A 23,297-nucleotide genomic window follows, 5' to 3' on the forward strand; every position below is an offset into this window, starting at 1 on the left:
TTGCCTTTAAAGAGAAGACGATAATTTATTTGAAACCACTGTAGCTTTTGTGAATCCAGGAGTTAGGTGACATTATGAAACCCCTATGGCAGTGCCCCCGAAGTTCATGTGTTTCCAAAATGAAGGTTCCAGGTGCTCAGCGGTAGCGGTACGGAGAATTGGATCTAGAGCCTTAGGATTAACCTCCTGTTTAGGATAGCAGGAAATCAGCTTGTTACAGTTTTCCCAGATGTGCTGTATGATGTAGTGTTTTGACTCTGACGAGGTATAGGTATATAGAATTTTATGGCTGGTGGCATTTCTTTCAAGAATTTTTTAATGGAAACCAAGCTGAAGGTTTAGATTCTCACCCCCATGAGTTTAAGACAATAACATATCTAAGTGGAAAATATAGACTGCTGAGTTTCATAAACAGCATCTCTCAATCCCCTACTTTAAAGATGGGCAGTCACTAGTTCTTCAAACTAATTTCACTAATGTAGGCTCCCCCGCCCCCTTTGCCTTCCTTTTTCTTTCCTTCACTGACTTAGAGACTGCAAGTGAGGAACTTGATAATAGAAGTTTAGAAGAGATTTTGAATAGCATTCCTCCTCCCCCGCCTCCAGCAATGACCAATGAAGCTGGAGCTCCTCGTCTTATGATAACTCATATTGTAAACCAGAACTTCAAATCCTATGCTGGGGAGAAAATTCTGGGACCTTTCCATAAGGTATTTGTACGGAAATAACTATTTTAGAACTTTTTAACTATTGTAGGGTAATCCGTCTTTACAAGGTGTTTCAGTTTTGTGACTATCCTCTCTATACTGATAGTCATATTCATTCTGTCTCTGTTTCTCTGTGTCTTTCTCACACACACGATCTGTTCATATGATTTTAACAACTGAAATTATCTTTTGTTTATCTGGTTATCTTTGGCACTTCTAGCTATAAAGTTTTTCATTGAATGGAGTTGGTATGTTTTTGTTTGAAAGAGTATTTTCCTTTAGATCATTTTTTTCCTGAATAAATCCTTTATTGGAACCGTTAGGTAATTTATTACAATGAGTTTTCTAAAAAGTCTGCGTTAGCATTATAGCATTCTTATTGAATGTTGAAGCTCGGAAGAGAGAACATGATATAAGAAAACTCCATTCGTATGCCTGTGATTAGAAACGACTTTTAAATACTTGTAATTTTACTACAATAAAACAGTCTAACAGTTTAAGTTAAAGTCAGTAGTATTAGCATGACCTTATATGCCTTTGCGTGTTTTTGGTTTTGTTTTTTTATACAGCGCTTTTCCTGTATTATTGGGCCAAATGGCAGTGGCAAATCCAATGTTATTGATTCTATGCTTTTTGTGTTTGGCTATCGAGCACAAAAAATAAGATCTAAAAAACTCTCAGTATTAATACATAATTCTGATGAACACAAGGACATTCAGAGTTGTACAGTAGAAGTTCATTTTCAAAAGATAATTGATAAGGTAAGGGATTTTTACTATTTAGTTATTGGCAAGTTCAAGTAAGGAAAATGGACTTAGATGCATAGTATATTTTATTATTTTTGGCTTAAATTGGCTTTAAGAAATCTATATGTAATTATAGCACAAAGTATTGGTTTCATACTGCTATGACCATATTTTATTTTGGGGGAGTGGTGATGCCTGTTATATTAATTTTTTTAGCTAAATAAATGAATTACAAATAGTTCATAATAATCCTTGAAGGAATAAAAGCATTGAACAGTTTTAGGATCCTGAGTACAATATAGGCATTATTTTACTGAAAATACTGGGTTCATTTTTAAAGCGATATTTTGGTTACTTTAAAACAAATCGGCTAAATTTGAAAATGTAGCAGTTGGCTGGTTTTACTGTCTTCATTATTTTTATGTGTTTTAACTTTAATGTAGTGGCCCCTGAGTATCTGTGATATGAAAGATCTTTGCCACAGTTTGACTACTGTTATTAAGTCCTTTTGAAATTGGGGAAGGGCAAGCTAATGTTTGTTTTCTAGAAATAGAGACAATAATAGGTAAAGTGTCTAGATTATTTACAAAGTTCTGTTGATACTTTTTTCTTCTGTTTAATAATATGGGAAATTGTTCAAAAATGACTCGAAACTATATGACTATTTTTCTGAAAGTACGGAAAACTACATAATGAAATTGGGAGGTGATTTGGCTTTTAAATTTTGTTTTCCTGTTTTTTTGTTTTTTTTTTTAAATATAAAATGCTTTAATTGAAAATCATCTATTTTAATTTGGTTTCTTTTGTGCTTTCTACTGTACAAGTTGGGTTGGAACATGGATTGCCAGGAATTTTATTTCATTGCCTGTTAATTATATTTGATTTATCTAAATTTTAGAAGCCATTGCTTCAGTATGACAGAACCTTTAAGGGTAAGGGAAAGTGAGTGTTAATATTAAAGTAGATTTGCACTTGATTTTTTTTTTAAAAAATCTGTTTGTTTAAAAGAAAATCTGGGGAATTTAGTTATTTCTTTGTGATTCTTTTTACTTTAAATTAATGGCACACTCTACCCTCCCACACAAAAAAACTAAACCATATCACCCGGTTACTAACCTGCCTTTCTTTTTATTTGAATCATCATTTGAAAAGCTGCAGCTTTTTAAATCTGTCAACATGTTAATAATTTGTGTGAGTTTTGGATATGGTGGAAATCTTATCTACCTTAATCAGCTCTTTTCAGTCAAATATGTTTTTAGGCTTGTTTAGAGGTGGGTTTTTTGTTGTTGGCTGGTTGGTTTGGCTTCTTGGTTTTTGTGATCTATGAGAAAGGGCCCAAACAACATGGAAAAGTATCAGTTCTTTGCTAAGCTCAGTTATTACTGAGAACTACTGGCAGTTTATGTGTTCAGTCGAAGTTTTTAATCCATAGAATTATTTTCAATATGATATGAGTAAATTTTGAAGTAGGCCTGTGACTTAATACCAACAGTTGTTTTCTGGCTTTGTTTTTCCTCAAAACAGGAAGGGGATGATTATGAAGTCATTCCTAACAGTAATTTCTATGTATCCAGAACGGCCTACAGAGATAATACTTCTGTCTATCACATAAGTGGAAAGAAAAAGACATTTAAGGATGTTGGAAATCTTCTTCGAAGCCATGGAATTGACTTGGACCATAATAGATTTTTAATTTTACAGGTAAGTTTATTAAAGACTTTAGAGATTCTCTTGTTCTTGTTACTTTTTTTTCTAGAAAGCTAGGTTGGATGAATCCTGTGTTTTTGAGGCCTTAAAGTACTGTAGCAGCACATCATGGTTTACATACTACAGTCAAGATGCGAATCATTATTTGCTGCTCTAGAAATTTAAGGAAATTCATTCAAAACTATGTTTTCATCATCAGATGTTCATTTTATGTTTGGATGAACTGACATTCTTGTTCCACTCTAGCAGCACGTAAATATTGGCGTAGTGAAATATATATTAAACACCAATATTACTGTGCTGCTTTAGTGTGACAGGGATATAGCAACTATTTGTCAATAGTTTGTATTTCCCTTTAAGGTAACATTTTAAATGTATTATATTTTAATAGTGGATGCTCTTCCTTTGTTTTTGTTCTTATTCTTATCTCTCCTATTAGATAACCCAAAAAATGAGAAAAATCTGTAAACTTAGTGTTTGATTTACCTGAGCACCTCATTAATTGAAAATTTGTAACACTTTGAATGGTTAACTGAACCTTTACTCAAATTGGCTTTTGTTTTGTTGAAAATGACTTAAACTTGGTGGAGCCATTACTACTGAAAGAAAAAATTTGATACTGCATTCTTAAGTATCACAGCTGTTAGAGAGAACAAGTCTTTTTAGAAAGATGTAAAAATTAAGTACCTGGGGCTGAGTTTATTTTTATTAGAAACCTATATTCTTTTAAGTAAAAGTATATTCTACCAGCATGGCTTGGTAAGAAAAATCCTGTCTTTTTTTCCCTTTCCTCAAAATTCAGAATTAAAAAAAAAAAAAATTAGGGTAAAACCATGGCTTGTCAAGTTCCTGTTTGATTCGAGGATATCTTCTTTTCCTGTGTTCTATCCAGAATCACCAAAGCATAATAATAAAAGCAAAAAACTTTTGTGATGCAGAAATGACTGAAATAAGTAGGGAATTTTGATTTGATACTAAAAGTTTTGTTAGGATGACGGGATATTCCTAGTAACAAACATAAAATGTTAGCCTCTGTTTCCATTTTAGTCTTTATTCAATTGTTTTTAAAAATTATTACTTTTAGACATTCATAGAACACAAGGTAAATCAATATCATTCTGGGATAACCTTTTTTAGTATCTTTTATTACGAGGCACAGTACATTTGCAATACTTCAATCTAAACTTAAAATGAATGTTGAGGAAATTAATTGCAGATATATTTCTAAACAAGATTTGAAGTTATAGAATGTGGCATTAAAGCATTTTGTGTATTTTTAAAATCAAATTGAACTGTTTCCTTGTCTTTTATATTCTGGGAATTGGTTTGATTAATTATGGATAAAAAGTTTTGTCCCTATATAATACTAAATTTGATGATGATACCAATTTGTAGGAAATTATGTTTATCTTTTGTTTACTCTTCTAAACAACCGTCATCCTGGGATAATCAAAGTTCTACATTTATGCAAAGATTCATCAAGTACATTGCATTTTAACCCTCTTAAGGATAATTTTTTTCTCTGTGCAGCATCTCTGTACATAGTTCAGTAATAAAGGAGGTTAATGTAATGTCCAAAGGGAGTAAATAATTTATAAATTGTCAAATTTGTATTAAATGTATGCTTCTAAAGTATATGGGATGCTAAAGCCATTCATCCACATGATAATCGGAACCTTTTTATGTGATCTTTGCAATTATTTAAAACATTTCTTCTCAAATAATACCAAGGTAAATGTTCAAAGTTAACAGATTCAGTTTGACTCAATTAAATTTACAGATAAGGGCCTTAGGAACTCATGTGTTAGGAAGAAGAAACAGAGATTGGACTAGGATAGAACTAATAGTGCCCAATTAAAACTTTGAGGGAAAGTGGCAGTGGTTTCTATGTTTAGTCACTTATGAAAATCTCAGACTCTTAACTGGCAATTTAAAGCATTTGAAGGTAAGTAAAAATATGTTTTTTATTACCTTCTCTCCTACTGGATAACATCTATCTTAAAAACTGATTTGGGAGGCTGAGAAATTGGAAACAACATCATAGTGTCAACATCCAAGACCTAAAGGATTACTTGGAATAAAATGCTGTTTGGCCAGTAATAGTGATTAACAGCAAAGGTAATCTAAATTTAGTGAAAGAAAAAATTTATTTTTAAGATTAAAAAGAACCAAATGTTTTTAAATTTTTGCAGTGTTAATATATTGGTTTAGCAAATTTTTCAAGTAGGCATTTTTATTAATTACTTGCATCCGTTAAAAATTTCGTTAATTGGCCATTCAAATGAATTCCTGTTGAGGGCACTATGCTAAGATGCTATAAATAATATAAAGATGGCTAAAGCTTGTTTCTTGTCCTTAAAGACACATGCTTGCCCTCAGAAAGTTTTAGATTATGATTAATCATTGTGTTTTTTTATAATTATACATTTCCTTTTTTATATACCTTCTTTGGGAGCCTTTGTCCCATTGTAATAACTAAGTCCATACAATGAGAGTTTTATTAACTCCGTATAAGCATTTCTTGGTTAACTGCGACTTATAAATTAGGGGTACTTTTGCTCCATTCAAGGTTAGAAGAATGGTTAATGCCTTTACTAAAAAGTTATATTAATGATTGCTGCCTTAGGAATATTTTTGTAAACTCAAAAGCTACAGCTATTGGCACAACTTGAATTTTGTCAAAATTTTCAACTCCATATGCTCTTGTTTTCGTATTACAAATTCTAAAGTTTGAAACAAGAACCGGGCTGGGTGTGGTAGCTCACATCTGTAATCTCAGCACTTTGGGAGGTCTGGCAGGCAGATCACTTGATCCTAGGAGTTCGAGACCAGCCTAGGCAACATGGTGAAACCCTGCCTATAGAAAATAAAAAAATTAGTTGGGTGTGGTGACACACACCTATGGTCCCAGCTACTCAGGAGGTTGAGGTGGGAGGACTGCTTGAACTCAGGAGCAAGAGGTTGCAGTGAGCCGAGATTTTGAGACAGAGTCTTGCTCTATCACCCAGGCTGGAGTGCAGTGGCGTGATCTCCGCTCACTGCAGCCTCTGCCTCCTGGGTTCAAGCAATTCTTCTGCCTCAGCCTCCTGAATAGCTGGGACTGCAGGCACACGCCACCATGCCTGGCTCTCATTTTTGTATTTTTAGTAGAGATGGGATTTCACCATGTTGGTCAGGCTGGTCTTGAACTCCTGACCTTGCGACCTACCCGCCTCAGCCTCTCAAAGTGCTGGGATCACAGGGGTGAGCCACAGCACCCAGCCTAATAACCAAGGTTTTTTAAAAAATGTAATTTGGAGATATGATTAACCTAGGTCTGCATTGCTGCTTGGCCATCTCTTCTTTTTTTCAATGTACTTCTCCTAAGCTTGTCTTGTAAACTACTTGGGTTCCAGTCTCTTAGTCTGTAGAAATGAACCTATACTATAATAGCTAAAGAAAATTTTAGTTTTTTCATTAATACCTCAGTTTTCCAAAGGTGTCTGATTCAGTATCCATAACTGTTGGGGGAGGTGGGGAGCAGGAAGGAAGCTACCTCCAACCAACCAGAAGTAGACATCAAGAAGTTCAACTACTAATGAATTACTCTTTCTGTTTATGAGCTTATTTTAGAAAGATACTAACCTTGGTGATTTAGTTTCTTGGCCTCTGGTAGCTTACAAAGATCAAATTAGAGTAAAATATATTAGAGGAAGATAAAGAACAATAATTTGTAGTATAGTATAATAAAAGATGCAGAAAATAAAAAGATTATCAAAATAAAATAAAAATTTGAAGTCCAGTAATTTAGGCCATTTAATTTTTATACAAACACTGATATTTGCCATAAGATTCGTTGAAGCCTTACTAGGAAAACAAAACTTTGTTATAGCTGTGTACTATTTGAGTTTTCTGTAGTTTATGCATGCTAAAATTTTGATTACATTTGAGTAAGGATAAAGGGCATCATAACCTCTTCATTCTTAGATTTTTAAGCTGTATTTCTATAAATTAGATTCTCAAAAGAGTGGTAAGACTGGATCATAACATCCTTGTTTGCCACTCAACAAAGTCTTCCACAAATTAGGATTTAAGCCTTTTGATATGATAAAGACACTCTTGAAGCATGTTTGCTGTTTTGGTGTGACTCCTAAAAGTCGTAATTTATCTTTTCCACAGTTGCTTAATGTCCCTAATACAGTAGGAATGTAATTTAAAATATAGGAAGTTTGTAGTAAATAACAGCGGGGGTGAAGAAGCATTTAAGACCTCGTTTCATATGCTTTAAGCTATAGCAAGAAGAGATAGCACTGGGAGCATATGAAACTTTGTCAGCATCAGATAATAGTATCATAGTAACTTGAAACATCTTTTGTGTGTAATTGTGCTAATCATGATTTGTGATTTGGATTGAGCCTTGATATGACTTTAAATTCAGGTTGATATTCTAAATTTTTTTCTGAAATATATTGAGTTTGTTGCCCTACATTAAAACCATATTCTATAATTTTACATAAGTTCAGTAAGTTTTCTAGAGAAATAAGGAAGAGTCCTTTAGGTGCAGACTGTCATTCCACAGATTACATAAGAGATGGCACAAATGGAAAAAGAAGGAAGAAAGGAAATGGTAGCAAGTGGTAGGGCAGGCAAAGGACCTGAAAGAACAGAGGAACAAGAAAAGTCCCAGGTTATCATTAGAATACCACGGTAGTCTTAATAGTCAAAGAACAAGAAAAGGCAGTCTTAAGACTGAATGTTATGTGGGATTTAAGATGGAACTATTTTGGACCGGGCGCGGTGGCTCAAGCCTGTAATCCCAGCACTTTGGGAGGCCAAGGCGGGTGGATCACGAGGTCAAGAGATCGAGACCATCCTGGTCAACATGGTGAAACCCTGTCTCTACTAAAAATACAAAAAAGTAGCTGGACATGGTGGCACATGCCTGTAATCCAAGCTACTCAGGAGGCTGAGGCAGGAGAATTGCCTGAACCCAGGAGGCGGAGGTTGCGGTGAGCCGAGATCGCGCCATTGCACTCCAGCCTGGGTAACAAGAGCAAAACTCTGTCTCAAAAAAAAAAAAAAGATGGAACTATTTTGCTTTGTAAATATCCTTGTCTTGACAAAAAAAAAAAAAAGAAATGCAAAACTGGTCAACTTTATTAGAGTAAGAGGAAATTATAGCTGTATCTTTCATTTTACTTAGAGAGGAACAACCAAAAATAAGCAACCATTGTTATTTACCCAAAGCTAAGCTATTTCTTAATAGCTGTATTCTGTCTCTTCAATAAGTAATTTGCTAGGAGAAATAGGGTATTTTTAGGGAATATATATTTTATCTTTTTTGGTTGAGATGGAGTCTCGCTCACACTGTCACACAGGCTGGAATGCAGTGCTATGTTCTCGGCTCACTGCAACCTCCGCCTCCTGAATTCAAACTGCCTCAGCCTCCCAAGTAACTGGGATTACAGGTGCCCATGACCATGCCCAGCTAATTTTTTGTATTTTTAGTAGAGACAGGGTTCCACCATGTTGGCCAGGCTGGTATCAAACTCCTGACCTCATGATTCACCCGCCTCGGCCTCCCAGAGTGCTGGGATTACAGGCGTGAGCCCCCGCGCCTGGCCAGAAGATTTTTATCAATGTAAACTGTTACACTGAATCCCAGCTTTTAGCTGTCTGAAAAATGTATACTTAAATAATACTTTATGGCCATTTGACTCAAATGTAAGTTCTCTTGGGATGGCTTTTTATTTTCTTAAGTGCTCACATATTCACCTTGAATAGGGGAGAATATTAGCTGTCAGATACTGTTTGTTATTTAGATTATAAACACTAACCCACAGGAGTTAAACTATAACTTCTAGACTAGGCATGGTGGCTCATGCCCTTTATCCTAGCATTTTGGAAGGTTGAGGCAAAAGGAGCTCAAGACCAGCCTGGGCAACATAGGGGGTCCACCACCTGTACGAAAAAATTTTTGTTAAAGATTAGCTGGGTGTGGTGGTGTGCACCTGTAGTCCCAGTTACTTGAGATGCTGATGTAAGCGGATTGCTTGAGCCTGGAAGTTAAGGCTGCAGTGAGCTGAGAGTGCATCACTGTACTCCAGCCCACGTGACAGAGTGAGACCGAGACCCTGTCTCAGAAAAATAATAAATGAATGAAAAAACAAACTGCAGTCTCTAGATCAGTGGATCTCAACCGGCAGTAATTCTGCACTCTTGCTGATACGATATTCAGCAATGTCTGGAGACAGTTTGGTGTCCAGTTGGTGAAGGTGAGTGATGCTATTAAGGCATCGTATGCCCAGCATAGCTCTCCACACAACAAAGAATATCCAGCCCAAAATGTCAGTACTGCCACTGTTGTTAAACCCTACGTAGAGACAAACTTTGAATAAGACTCTTGGCTTCCTCAGTGACTAATGTTCATCCTGTTGTAATCTAAAGGTTTGGACATTTTCCCAGGCTTTAATCCTGTCTAAAACTTAAACTATTGCTGCAAACGTTTAGAGAGAACTAACATTTGAAAGCAGAATAAAATATTTCATATAAATATCTAGATATTTTCATCTATATACTGATTCATACATAATAAAATGAATGTTATGAAAAATAACTTTTGGGTAACAGTTTTACTTTATGTTTGATAATCATTGTGCTAATAGATTGTCAAAAGTATGGAAAAGTGATGTATACAAATAAAATTAGGCCTTAACGAGTAGATTTTCAAATAAGCTGTTTTATCTTGTGCTCTGTTATTAAATTGTTTACTTTTTGTAGTTATGTTGAGGCTTTTGGTAAATATAATACTCTCATTGGTAAGTTTTATCCCATATTTTTAAGGCTCACCTGTATTCACTTAGGAAATGAGAATCACAAAGATATTTAAATAGAGAAAAAACAATATACTAATTTTAATGTGTAATTTTTTGTTGACTTTTTTCATCTTAGCTATTTTGCTGAAAATAAGAGGTGTATCTTTTTTCACTTGCCTATACCTATTCTTCCATTATAATAGTCTGGAGTAAAAACAGGCTACTTCTATAAAGTAGCAGCATTTGGCCTGAACATATTCAGATACAATCTTCTCTCCACCATAAAACTAAACGGCTGCCTGGCAGTCAGCCTTGATGGTTACTTACTATGGATTTTTTTTTTTTTCCTCTTTTCACAGTTAAACTGCATAAATGCAAATATGTAAAGTTAATCCAAAATTTTGATTACAGTTCAAAGTTGTTTTATTAGTGCTTACAAACTAAAAGTTTTCTGATGTCTTATATACCAGTGCCATTCGTTTTCTCTAGTCAAGGTGGTCAGTTTGATTTCTGTTATTACCGTGAGAAATAAGTAATACCCTTTTCTGTTGAAGGCTCTTTTTTAGAAAATTAAACATTTAAGTTTTGACTACCTTTGAAAACCATTACTTGTTAAGGAACTCATAATAACAAGGTTTAGATAGGAAGTTAGTAATACTACTTTGGGACAGGGTTCCTAGCACATTTAATCATGCAGGTGTTTTTGAAAATTATTTTAGAACAGGAACTTCAGTTGTGTTGACAATTGATAATGTTGCCACTATCATCAGATTGCAGATTTAGTGAATGCTTTCCTAAATTTTACTTAAAGAAACAAGTTTTATTTATTTATATTGAACATTCTAGATGGGGAAATGAGTGTGTATTACACTTTTATAAGGATTTATCTAAGGGCATGTAAATTCATGTTTTGTATCTCCTTATGTAAAATTAAAACTCTAAGAATACCAGTGAAAATAACATTTTTATTTGTACTTTATTAAATCTTTGCACTACTTACTATATGTTTTCACATGTTTATTACTCTTGGCTTTGTTATTTAACTGCTCCTAATTCTCACTTAAGATTGATTTAGCTAAACATATACAGTGAGTATGAAATACAACTTTTTTTAAAGGGTGAAGTTGAACAAATTGCTATGATGAAACCAAAAGGCCAGACTGAACACGATGAGGGTATGCTTGAATATTTAGAAGATATAATTGGTTGTGGACGGCTAAATGAACCTATTAAAGTCTTGTGTCGGAGAGTTGAAATACTAAACGAACACAGAGGAGAGAAGGTGAATCTTCTGTAGACTTTCATTGTAAATCAGTGTTTATGATTTGACAGATTATACTAAGGCACTCATATATCTTATATTCAAATATATGTACTAATATTTAAGATGAACATTCTCCTTGTTAATTGTTTTTATCGAATGATGGCATATTTTAAGTTCATATTGTACATATGAAGTGTGTGCTCAGTCTTTAAACTTTTAATTTCTATAGTTAAACAGGGTAAAGATGGTGGAAAAGGAAAAGGATGCCTTAGAAGGAGAGAAAAACATAGCTATCGAGTTTCTTACCTTGGAAAATGAAATATTTAGGAAAAAGAATCATGTTTGTCAATATTATATGTAAGTGCCTTAATTTATCAGTTTTTAACCGTTAAGTCAAAGCCCTTCTCTTTTCCTAAAGAAACTTGAAGACTGAAGTGAAAAAAATCTCTAACATTGTTTTACATGACTGGACATGGTAGCTTATGTCTGTAATTCCATTACTTTGGGAGGCAAAGGCAGGAGGATCACTTGAGGCCAGGAGTTCAAGAGCAGCCTGGGCAATACAGCAAGACCCTGTCTCTACAAAAAAAAAAATTATATGGTGAATTTATCACATGTGAGGACAATCTGACTGCGATACCTGTCACTCCATTGATCACCAGGGTTGAATTTATTAAATTAGGCTTATTTATCAGTTCATTGAAGTTGACTTTTTAGTATCCTACATTAAGTTGGAAGGTGGGTTTGCAGATATTTATTACTATAGTTAGTATTTTTACATCTGTACTTTTAAAAATTCATGTAATAGCACATATCTGAATTTTTTTCCACTTACAATGAACTTTTTTGAGACGGTCTTGCCCTGTCACCCAGGGCAGAGTGCAGTATGCGATCACAGCTCACTGCAGTCTCAACCTTTCTAACTCAGTTGATCCTCCCACCTCCACTTCATGAGTGGCTGGAACTATAGGGCACACAACACCTGGCTCATTATTATATTGTTGCTGGGTTTTTGTTTTTCCTGTTTTTGCTAGAGATGGGGTTTCCCCATTTTGCCCAAGCTGGTCTCAAACTCCTGGGTTCATGCAGTGTGCCTGCCTCAGCCTCCTAAAGTGCTGGGATTACAGGTGGCAGCCATGGCATTGGTGGAATGAAACCTATTTTTGTTCCTAAATTCTAGCCTTGACCCAGGGGGATTTTACCCTCCATAGCCTAGGTAGTCACATATTGACTGTAGTTAATATTTTAGAAACAGCTAATTTTACTAAAATTGTTGCACAGTTTTTAGAAATGGCATTTTAGGAGCTTTAATTACTTTTTGTTTTCCTCCCTCTAGTTATGATTTGCAGAAACGAATTGCTGAAATGGAAACTCAAAAGGAAAAAATTAATGAAGACACCAAAGAAATTAATGAGAAGAGCAATATACTATCAAATGAAATGAAAGCTAAGAATAAAGATGTAAAAGATACAGAAAAGTAATAATATTTTGGAAAGTACTAATAGTATTTAGATTTAGTTAATTTTATTGCGTGTGTATTTATATATAAACTTATTGCCAACACATGAGTGTAAGATGTTTGCCAGCATATCAAGTGGTGGCCCCCTTGGGGGGAGGGAAAAAACTTGCCTTGCATCCAGTTCATTATTACAGATCAAATGCTCAACTCTGAAGTCTTAGAACTATGGGGATGCTACCCCCTAGTGGTGTAGCACAATAACAAACCATAAAAATAAGCATTTGACTTGACAGTATAATCTTTTAATAATCCACAAATCTAACAAATCTGATGGAGTAGGATTTGGGTTTTTCTGTTTCGATTTTTTTTTTTTTTTTTTTGAGACGGAGTTTCGCTCTTGTTACCCAGGCTGGAGTGCAGTGGCACGATCTCGGCTCACCGCAATCTCCGCCTCCTGGGTTCAGGCAATTCTCCTGCCTCAGCCTCCTGAGTAGCTGGGATTACAGGCACGTGCCACCATGCCCAGCTAATTTTTGTATTTTTAGTAGAGACGGGGTTTCACCATGTTGACCAGGATGGTCTCGATCTCTTGACCTCGTGATCCACCCGCCTCGGCCTCCTAAAGTGCTGGGATTACAGGCTTGAGCCACCACGCCCGGCCCTTCTGTTTCGATTTTTAAGGATTTTTATCATGTCCCTACTTTATGCCATTTTTCAATGATAATAGTATCTCTATTTTAAAGAATAAAAAATTTGTATACTAAGTTTATGGTATAGTAACTTGGAAGTATATTCATAAAAGTTTTAAAAAATTTTCCTGTGGTAAGATTTTTATATACCTAAACATTGTGGTCACTAGAAAATGTGGTATTTTACCTCCAACTTAGAAGGGCAAAATAGCTCTCATCATCACAAATATAGGCACTTCAACTATGGGGAGAGGGATCATCTTGGAATAGGGAGGTTTAGGATCCTGCCTTATTAAGAGCCTGGACATATTTATAGAGGAAGTGTTACAGGTAGGAAATATAACATGGCTTTAAAATATTTGAACATTCAAAATAATGGCTAACAATAATATACTTGCTTTGCTAGGAAACTGAATAAAATTACAAAATTTATTGAGGAGAATAAAGAAAAATTTACACAGCTAGATTTGGAAGATGTTCAAGTTGGAGAAAAATTAAAACATGCAAAGAGTAAAGCCAAAAAACTGGAGAAGCAACTTCAAAAAGATAAAGAAAAGGTAGGTGCTAGGGAAAAAAGTCTTAAAATTTCATGTGCGAATATCATATCTAGTTTTCATAGATGTGTTTGCCCCTTATTGCCTAAGAGAATGAATTAATATTCTAAATGTTGTTATAAGATTTGTCTCAACATGATTCTACCCCACCAAGGGAAACCTTGCTTCCATTGAATTTGTTTTGCAGGAGGTTTTTTGCTTGGTTTTGGAGTTTTGTAGAGATGGGGTCTCAATACGTCTTCCAGGCTAGAGTGCAGTGATATGATTGTAGTCTTGCATGCCTGGGTTTAAGCAATCCTCCTACCTCAGCTTCCCAAAGTAACTTGGACTACAAGTGTCAGCCATTGCTCCCAGGTCGACTTTGAGTTTTATTATAATAAAACTCAAGTTTACAATACAATAATATATGTTACTAGGAAAACATTTACCAAATCAGCAATTCCATTTTTGTGTTAATTTTAATTTTCTTTTTTCTAAAATAGTAGTTTGGTTTTTTTTGTTGTTGTTGTTGTTTTTTCTTGAGACGGAGTTTCGCTCTTGTTACCCAGGCTGGAGTGCAATGGCGCGATCTCGGCTCACCGCAACCTCCGCCTCCTGGGTTCAGGCAATTCTCCTGCCTCACCCTCCTGAGTAGCTGGGATTACAGACATGCACCACCATGCCCAGCGGATTTTTTTTTTTTTTTTTTTGTATTTTTAGTAGAGACGGGGTTTCACCATGTTGACCAGGATGGTCTCAATCTCTTGACCTCGTGATCCACCCGCCCTGGCCTCCCAAAGTGCTGGGATTACAGGCTTGAGCCACCGCGCCCGGCCCTCCTAAAGTAGTAGTTTTTAAAGGTCTTTAGGTGAGGTATCACAGACTTTAAAATATTGCCTGTCTTCTAAAAAAAACTAAGCTAACAGGATCAGAACAGGATTTTTCCCTTAAGAATGACCGATGTTGGCCTTTCAGCTGGAATCGCCGTCTTCTGGCAATTCGCCAAAATGACGAATAGAAAGGGAAAGAGGAGAGGCACCCAATATATGTTTTCTAGGCATTTTAGAAAACATGGAGTTGTTTCTTTGGCCACATATATGTGAATCTATAAGAAAGGTGATATTGTTGACATGGTAACAATTGTTACCATGGCAAAACTGGAAGAGTCTACAGTGTTAACCAGCATACTATTGGCATTGCTGTAAACAAACAAGTTGGGGGCAAGATCCTTGCCAAGAGAGTTAATGTGCGTATTCAGCACAGTAAGCACTCCCGAGATAGCTTCCTGAAACTCGTGAAGGAAAATGATGAGAGAAAGAAAGAAGCCAATGAAAAAGGTACCTGGGTTCAGCTGAAGTGCCAGCCTGCTCCATCCAGAGAAACACACTTAACGAGAACCAGTGGGAAGGAGCCTGAGTTGCTGGAATCTATTCCTCATGCATTCATGGCATAATAGGTGTTTTTTTAAAAAAAAAAAAAAAAAACAAACAAAACCTCTAGACTGTTTAAAACACACACATGCATGCACGCACGCACATGCCCCCCCCCACCATGTTGGCCAGGCATAATGACTTACACCTGTGTCCCTGGTGCTTTGGGAGGCCAAGGTTGGAGAATTGTTTGATGCCAGGAGTTTAAGACCACCTAGGTAAGATAATAAGATCCCATCTCTACAAAAATATTAAAAATTAGCCAGGTATAATTTATTCCTCATGCATTCATGACATAATAGGTGTTTAAAAAAAAAAAAAAAGACCTCGACTGTTTAAAACACACACACACGCACATGCACACGCACACACACGCACGCACGCGTGCACACAAAACCAATATTGACCAGGCATAATGGCTTACACCTGTGTTCCTGGTGCTTTAGGAAGCCATGGTTGGAAAATTGCTTGATGCCAGGAGTTTAAGACCACCTGAGTAAGATAAGATCCTGTCTCTACAAAAATATTAAAGATTAGCCAGGTGTGGTAGAATATGTCTATAAGTCCTTCCTAGTCAGGAGACTGAAGCGGCAGCATCCCTTGAGTTCAAGGTTGCAGTGAACAGTGATCAAGCCACTATATCCAGCCTGGGTGACAAAGTGAGACTCTGTATCTTAAAAAAAGGAGAGATAGGAAAACTCGTAATTTGGAGTCTCTTAAGCTATGTTGATGTTCATAGCTCTATCATATATAAATAGGTAGGACACCTTAATCTCAGCCCTTCAGAAAAAAGCTTTGTTCCATATGCTTGCAGGATAATTACAGATTAGGCTCTGCTTTACCCTATAAGCATTTTCTAAATGTGTTTGTTCATAAAATACTTTCTGCTTAGCACAGCTGATAAATATGTTGTCAGTGTTTAGGGAAACAGCATTTTGGGAATTGTTGAACTTCACTGAAACTAGATGCTCAGAGTAAACAAAATAAGGAGGTGCTTTGGGGGTAACCCCCGAATTGGACAGACTTAGCTAAGTGTATCTGTTACAGAGTAATTAGCCTTTGGGCATAGAATGCAATTATTATCAGAAGATGTTAATGGAATAAAATACTAGCCCTACATGGTGACTCTGGAAGAGTAAAGTTGTGAACGATTTTAGGATTGGGGAGATGGTAAATATAATTTGTGGTAAGTTGTGATATACCAGGAAGGAGAGTTTTGAAAATTCTGTGTAGTCATATATATAGCTAAAGAAGAACGATTACAACCTGAAATCAGGAGAGAAGGATAGGATGACAGACCTAAGGCCCTGCCAGAGATAATTTTCCTTTATAAGAAATTAGGTGTTTTTAGAAGTAGTTTTACCATTAGATTCAGAGAATATAGAAATTATAGTAAATGGTCGGGAAAATACATTAAAGTTAGCTAATTTAACTCTGATTATAAAGAAAACAACTAGAGGGCCCTGAGAAATGCCTTTGAATAAGTCAATATTGATAGTATTGGGTAGCGTAAAGATGTAGGCTACATAACTTGTTTTTTAATCTCAGGTTGAAGAATTTAAAAGTATACCTGCCAAGAGTAAGAATATCATAAATGAAACAACAATCAGAAACAATGCCCTTGAGAAGGAAAAAGAGAAAGAAGAAAAAAGATTAAAGGAAGTTATGGATAGCCTTAAACAGGAAACACAAGGGCTTCAGAAAGAAAAAGAAGTAAGATTCTTTTTATTAATCAGTGTTTATTTTGGTGGCCTTTTTATTTTTAACTTAAAGATTATTTTTGGCTGAATGCCGTGGCTTATGGCTATAATCTCACCATTTTGAGAAGCTGAGGCAGGTGGATCACAAAGACACGAGTTCAAAAACAGCCTGGCCAAGATGGTGAAACCCGTTCTCTACTAAAAATACAAAAATTAGCTGAGCGTGATGGCGGGCGCCTGTAATCCCAGCTACTCAGGAGGCTGAGGCAGAGAATCACTTGAACCCGGGAGGCAGAGGTTGCAGTGAGCCAAGATCGTGCCGCTGCACTCCAGCCTGGGTGACAGGGCAAGATTCTGTCTCAAAAAAAGATTGTTTTTTCAAAAATACTGAAATCTGAACTGGTAAGTTTGGACTTTTAATATCCAACATTCCTAAAACTAGTCAACCTAGACTTAGACTACTCTTTTAGTTCCTGCTGTCCTGTTTTTTGTTTTTTGGTTTTTGTTTTAAGTTAATGAGAATTTGTAGTAGTAGTAGCAGATGTGATGTCAAATACAGTACCTTGATTATTATATATGCCACTCCTAAGCAAGTTGAATCAGCATCCTGTTTTGTTGCCAGCTGTGAAAGTATAAAGCTTCTATGGCTCTTGTGTGTTAAAAGCTGTGGCTCTTATTTCAGTTTGTGGTTCAAAGCCTAGCCCAATCACTTACTGTCTCTGTTCTTGTGCTGCTTGTTATGTCTCCAAGTCATCTTCCTTAAAACGAGGGAGAATATATCTACTTTGTGAAAATAAAGAATAAATATATAAGTACCAAGAAAGAAAATAAATGTTAGCTATAATTTTTGCACTTTGTTAATAAAACAAGAGCGTGTGAGGTTGTCACATTCATATGTATTATTATCCCAGCAAGAGTAAAGATAAAATTAGCTATCTTTGTTTATATGTACCACAGCATTTTGACAGTGCTGAGCATGTTAAATACATATTTGAATGGATAATAGCAGTTGACTGCATTAAAAAGTCATGGACTTTAGAGTCTGCTTTGGAGTATGGACATGTTCTAGAGTCTGCTTTGGAGTATGGACATGTTCTAATGTCATACTAGAAAACTTTACAAGTAGAATACCTGTGTGATAAAGTAGCAATGGATAATGCAGTAGCTTTCATGATGGAATACTTTATGGTTAGTGGATTTTCACTGTTTGTTCACTTAATATATATTGAATACACATATGCCCTGCACCTCGTGTTAATGACAAAACTAGGCCTCAAATGTCTTCATTCGTCAGCATAATCATTTACCTCACGAAGCTCTTGTGAACTCAATTGGGAAGAGACTGTGTGTAGTGAATATTGACAAGTAGGCAAAAACTAAATCTGGTCTACTTATAAGACTTTTTTTTTTTTTTTGAGACGGAGTTTCGCTCTTGTTACCCAGGCTGGAGTGCAATGGCGCAATCTCGGCTCACCGCAACCTCCGCCTCCTGGGTTCAGGCAATTCTCCTGCCTCTGCCTCCTGAGTAGCTGGGATTACAGGCATGCGCCACCATGCCCAGCTAATTTTTTTTGTATTTTTAGTAGAGACGGGGTTTCACCATGTTGACCAGGATGGTCTCGATCTTTTGACCTCGTGATCCACCCACCTCAGCCTCCCAAAGTGCTGGGATTACAGGCTTGAGCCACCGCGCCTGGCCAAGACTTTTTTATATCTATATACTATGCTCGTAGAATCTCCTTTCTTAAATTGAACATAAAATGTATGATTTTATTTCAGTTTAGGTTTGAAAGTACATATCTGTCCATATTTAATGAACTCATATTTTAACAGAGTCGAGAGAAAGAACTTATGGGTTTCAGCAAATCAGTAAATGAAGCACGTTCAAAGATGGATGTAGCCCAATCAGAACTTGATATCTATCTCAGTCGTCATAATACTGCAGTGTCTCAATTAACTAAAGCCAACGAAGCTCTAATTGCAGCTTCTGAGACTCTCAAAGAAAGGAAAGCTGCAATCAGAGATATAGAAGGAAAACTCCCTCAAACTGAACAAGAATTAAAGGAGGTAAGTCTTTGCTTCTCTATTGCATCAGAAAATCATTCATCAGCTTCAGTTTTATACAAGTTTGTTGTTTTTAATTTCAACATCTAAGGTGACTAGTGATAGATAAATTTTCTTTGTTTTGTATAATCTCAAAAGAATGAAGTCAGCATTTCAGTATTCTATATGTTAATTGAGAGTATCAAGAAACTAACTATATTCTCCCCAGAAGCATCATACAGTAAATCACCCTCACCACCCCACTGTGGAAATGATTTAAACAAAAGAAAGTTTGTGTTTCTTATAAATCTTAAGTATAGATCTTTAAATCTTAAGTATAGACAGTTAAAGATAAATAAAAAACGTAAGTGTGTATATACTTATAAATATACAAACTATCTTAGTATGTTTTTGGTTTTGAATTTATGGATGTAGTTTCTTTACTGGCATTCCAAAATGTTATAAACTAACCAAGATATGTAGCTTAGCTCATCAGTGCCCATCCCCCATCCTTGAGTGAATTAGATGTTTAAGGAATTTCATAAACTTTAAAATAATCTCCAAAGCCTCAGTAGGCAAGGTGGCAATAAAAAAAAAATGCTGTTTGAAGTGAAATTGAACTGAAAATAAATGAGTCTTTTTTCATTTTAGTAAATGCATGCCATGTGGTCATCAGGGAATTTCATGACCATGTAGAATTCAAATGTAAATTTAAGTTAGATCCAGTGACTACTTCTATCTTCCTGGTGACTTAGTTTCTTTTGGGATGAATTTTGTCAGTAACTTGGTTTAAACTTTATGCCAGTGCACTGAGTAATAGAAATAATTTAAATCTAGTGGATGGAGGAGAATACCTGCTACAAAAGATGGCTGCTGCTAAGTTGAAGATTGAGAAACTGAGAGGTTGTGTTTATGTGTGCATGTGTGTGGTTCCTCTCTTGTTGGGGGCCTGGCATTTTCGTATAGCAATAGGACTATCCAGTCATCTTCCTCTCATTCGTTTCAGAGATGTGCCTTTTCTCCCTACCCCTTTATTTAGCTAAAATCAAAGCACAGCATAACCATAGTCCTGCCCAGTCATTCATACCTTGGATCCTCTTTCTACGTCTGCTTTTAATTAGGGCAGAGCTTAAGAATTAGGGCACACTTAATGTATAACTATGTAGTGTCAAACTGGGATTTCCACAGCCCAGCTCTACTTAATCAGGATGAACTGCTCCTGGAACAGTATTACATTTATGTTTTCTTTTATTGACCCAAGTAATTTATGCCTCTTTTAAACCCATCCATATTTTCCACAACCAAACCACAATTCCAGTATAGCTGCTCAGTTTCTGTTTAAGTTTTTATTGTTAGTCTTTTTTTTCTTTCTTGTTATTAAAGCATTACAACTAATTTAGTGCTATGATTGGTCATATTTAGGAGTTAACGCTTGTGAATTTTATTTTCACTTTTAGAAAGAAAAAGAACTTCAAAAACTTACACAAGAAGAAATAAACTTTAAAAGTTTGGTTCATGATCTCTTCCAAAAAGTTGAAGAAGCAAAGAGCTCATTAGCAATGAATCGAAGTAGGGGGAAAGTCCTTGATGCAATAATTCAAGAAAAAAAATCTGGCAGGATTCCAGGAATATATGGAAGACTGGTAAAGTCAATTTTGGGGGGGCATGGCTTTACATTTTTTTTAAGCAAGTGTAACTTATTTTTTTGCCTTGACTTAAACAACTGTATTTCAAGTGTCACTCACTATATATAAAATAACATTCATTTTGTTGTCAGGCACATTTATTTTTAAACATTTTGCTCTTACAGTTTTTTGTTTACTTAACTTTAGATAAATACAATTATTTCATACATATCCAGAAAAATATTAGTAATGACACACAAACTTAAAACCACTTTATCCTTTTTTAAAAAATGAGAATTTAGCCAGTCACAATGATGTGTGCCTGTAGTTCCAGCTGTTGGGTAGGCTGAGGCAGAAGGATCACTTGAGCCTTGGAGTTCAAGTCCATCCCGGGCTCCTTCAAGACTCTGTTTTTTAAAAAATGAAAATTAAAAAAAGAAAATAAGAATTTGATATATTTGGGGTTTCATAACATTTTACTTAGGTTTTTTGGCTTGCATTTAGGGATATAACAAGGGATAATCTAAAAATCCAAGGCTAGCAATAGTGAGGACCATTACTGCTCCTGAGCCATGAGGGGAGGGAGGTATGTTCCAGAGGAAATGGGGAAAATAGATACTTTAGCTGAAACCTCACATTGGCTGAAGCTGGAGAGTCAAAGGAGCCAGTTTATGTAGTCCTTAAATCAGGCTTTTGGAGAAAGGAACAGAGTGATTCAGGGGGCAAATAAAAAATTATCCAACATGATTGCTTCTACATCTTGTATCAAGAGAATTCCACCCCTTATTTTCTTGAGGATAACCACAGTTGGATCCTATTCATTTGCTCTCAAAGAAAGCCCAAACCAGTGAATGTTGCTAGATAGCTATGTAACAGATTGATAAACAGATAAATGTGTTTCATCAGGATTTACATAATTTTAGATGCTTTTCAATAATAAGTTTTCTGAGTTTTTCTGCTTGCAGTCCATTTAGGTTTCATAGCTTCACATTGTTTTCATAAAATGAAAACAGTGTTGTTTTTTTGTTTTTTGAGGCAGTTTCACTCGTTACCCAGGCTGGAGTGCAATGGCACGATCTCGGGTCACCGCAACCTCCGCCTCCTGGGTTCAGGCAATTCTCCTGCCTCAGCCTCCTGAGTAGCTGGGATTACAGGCATGTGCCACCATGCCCAGCTAAGAAAACAGTTTTTTCATTTTGTGCTCATTAGAAATTCAAGCTTCATATTCATAAACTTACACATATTTTGTTGTGTACTCTTTTGTGCCCTTTAAAACCACGTATACAGTTTTTCAATTAAAAGAACTTTTCAAAACTTGATGAATGAAATGGTCCTGTGCTTTTTGCCTAACTCTCTATTCCCCCTCTTAATTATTAGGGGGATTTAGGTGCCATTGATGAAAAATATGATGTGGCTATATCGTCCTGTTGTCATGCATTAGACTACATTGTTGTTGATTCTATTGATACAGCTCAAGAATGTGTAAACTTCCTTAAAAGACAAAATATTGGAGTTGCAACCTTCATAGGTTTGGATAAGGTAGGTATTCCTAATAATCTACTTATAATTGAATTTTTAAGTGCTAAGTGTTTTTTTCTTTCTGGATTCTAGCTTTTTCTTAATGGTTACTCAGTGAACAACACCTAATGGGTTTTTAGGATTATTTTATGTTCTGGGGTTATATGATTATAAAAAATTGTTTGACATATTACAGTGTCTCCACTAAAGGAATATACATTCCAGAGTTAAAAGGAAAATCTTTATTGAGATAATTTACCTCCAATAAAATTTATCATTTTAGGCTAGGTGCAGTGGCTTACGCCTGTAATCCCAGCGCTTTGGGAGGCCAAGGTGGGTGGATCACCTGAGGTCAAGGCGTTTGAGACCAGCCTGGCCTGGTGGCAGGCACCTGTAATCTCAGCTACTTGGGAGGCTGAGGCAGGAGAATTGCTTAAACCTGGGAGTTGGAGGTTGCAGTGAATCTAGATTATGCCACTGAACTCCAGTATGGGCGACAGACTCAAAAAACAAATCAATCAAAGTATGCAATTCAGTGGGTTTTAGTATATTCACAATGTTGTTCACCCATGACCACTATCTGATTGCAGGATATTTTTATCACTCCCAGAAAGAAACCCCATAGACAGTAACAGTCACTCCCTACACCCCTTCCCCCACCAAACACTAATCTACTTTTTTGTCTCTATAGATTTAGCTATGTATAAATGAAATCATACAATATGTGGCCTTTTTATACAGCTACATTTACTTAGCAGGTTTTCAGGTTCATCTATGTTGTAGCACATATCAGTACTCATTCCCTTTTATTGCCAAATGGTATTCTGTTGGATGGGTATACATCATTTTGTATAACCATTTTTCATTTGATGGATGTTAGTGTTTTCACTTTTTGGCTGCTTTGGCAATACTTCCGTTAGGAACATTTGTGTACAGGTTTTTGAGTGAACATGTATTTTCAATTCTCTTGGGTACGTACCTAGGGTAGAACCGCTGGGTCATATGAAAAGAGTAGTAGTTTCCATGTAATTCTATGTTTACCTTTCTGAAGAACTGTCAAGACTCCAAAGTGGCTGTACCATT

General features: G+C 35.9%; 1 protein-coding gene across 1 annotated transcript in view; it reads left to right on the top strand.

Annotated features, from left to right (window-relative positions):
• The window catches only part of SMC4 (structural maintenance of chromosomes 4), a 38,308-nt gene that overhangs the window by 1,717 nt on the left and 13,294 nt on the right, over positions 1-23,297 (top strand). The window contains exons 2-12 of the mRNA XM_074405593.1: positions 531-709; positions 1,276-1,467; positions 2,977-3,153; positions 11,071-11,235; positions 11,447-11,574; positions 12,554-12,694; positions 13,772-13,922; positions 16,877-17,041; positions 18,862-19,095; positions 20,529-20,714; positions 22,074-22,235. Coding sequence (XP_074261694.1) covers positions 531-709; positions 1,276-1,467; positions 2,977-3,153; positions 11,071-11,235; positions 11,447-11,574; positions 12,554-12,694; positions 13,772-13,922; positions 16,877-17,041; positions 18,862-19,095; positions 20,529-20,714; positions 22,074-22,235 — 1,880 coding nt within the window. The remainder of the gene's footprint in view (positions 1-530; positions 710-1,275; positions 1,468-2,976; positions 3,154-11,070; positions 11,236-11,446; positions 11,575-12,553; positions 12,695-13,771; positions 13,923-16,876; positions 17,042-18,861; positions 19,096-20,528; positions 20,715-22,073; positions 22,236-23,297) is intronic.

This window comes from Saimiri boliviensis, chromosome 9 (genome assembly GCF_048565385.1).
Source record: "Saimiri boliviensis isolate mSaiBol1 chromosome 9, mSaiBol1.pri, whole genome shotgun sequence".
In the NCBI taxonomy this organism is placed as follows: domain Eukaryota; kingdom Metazoa; phylum Chordata; class Mammalia; order Primates; family Cebidae; genus Saimiri; species Saimiri boliviensis.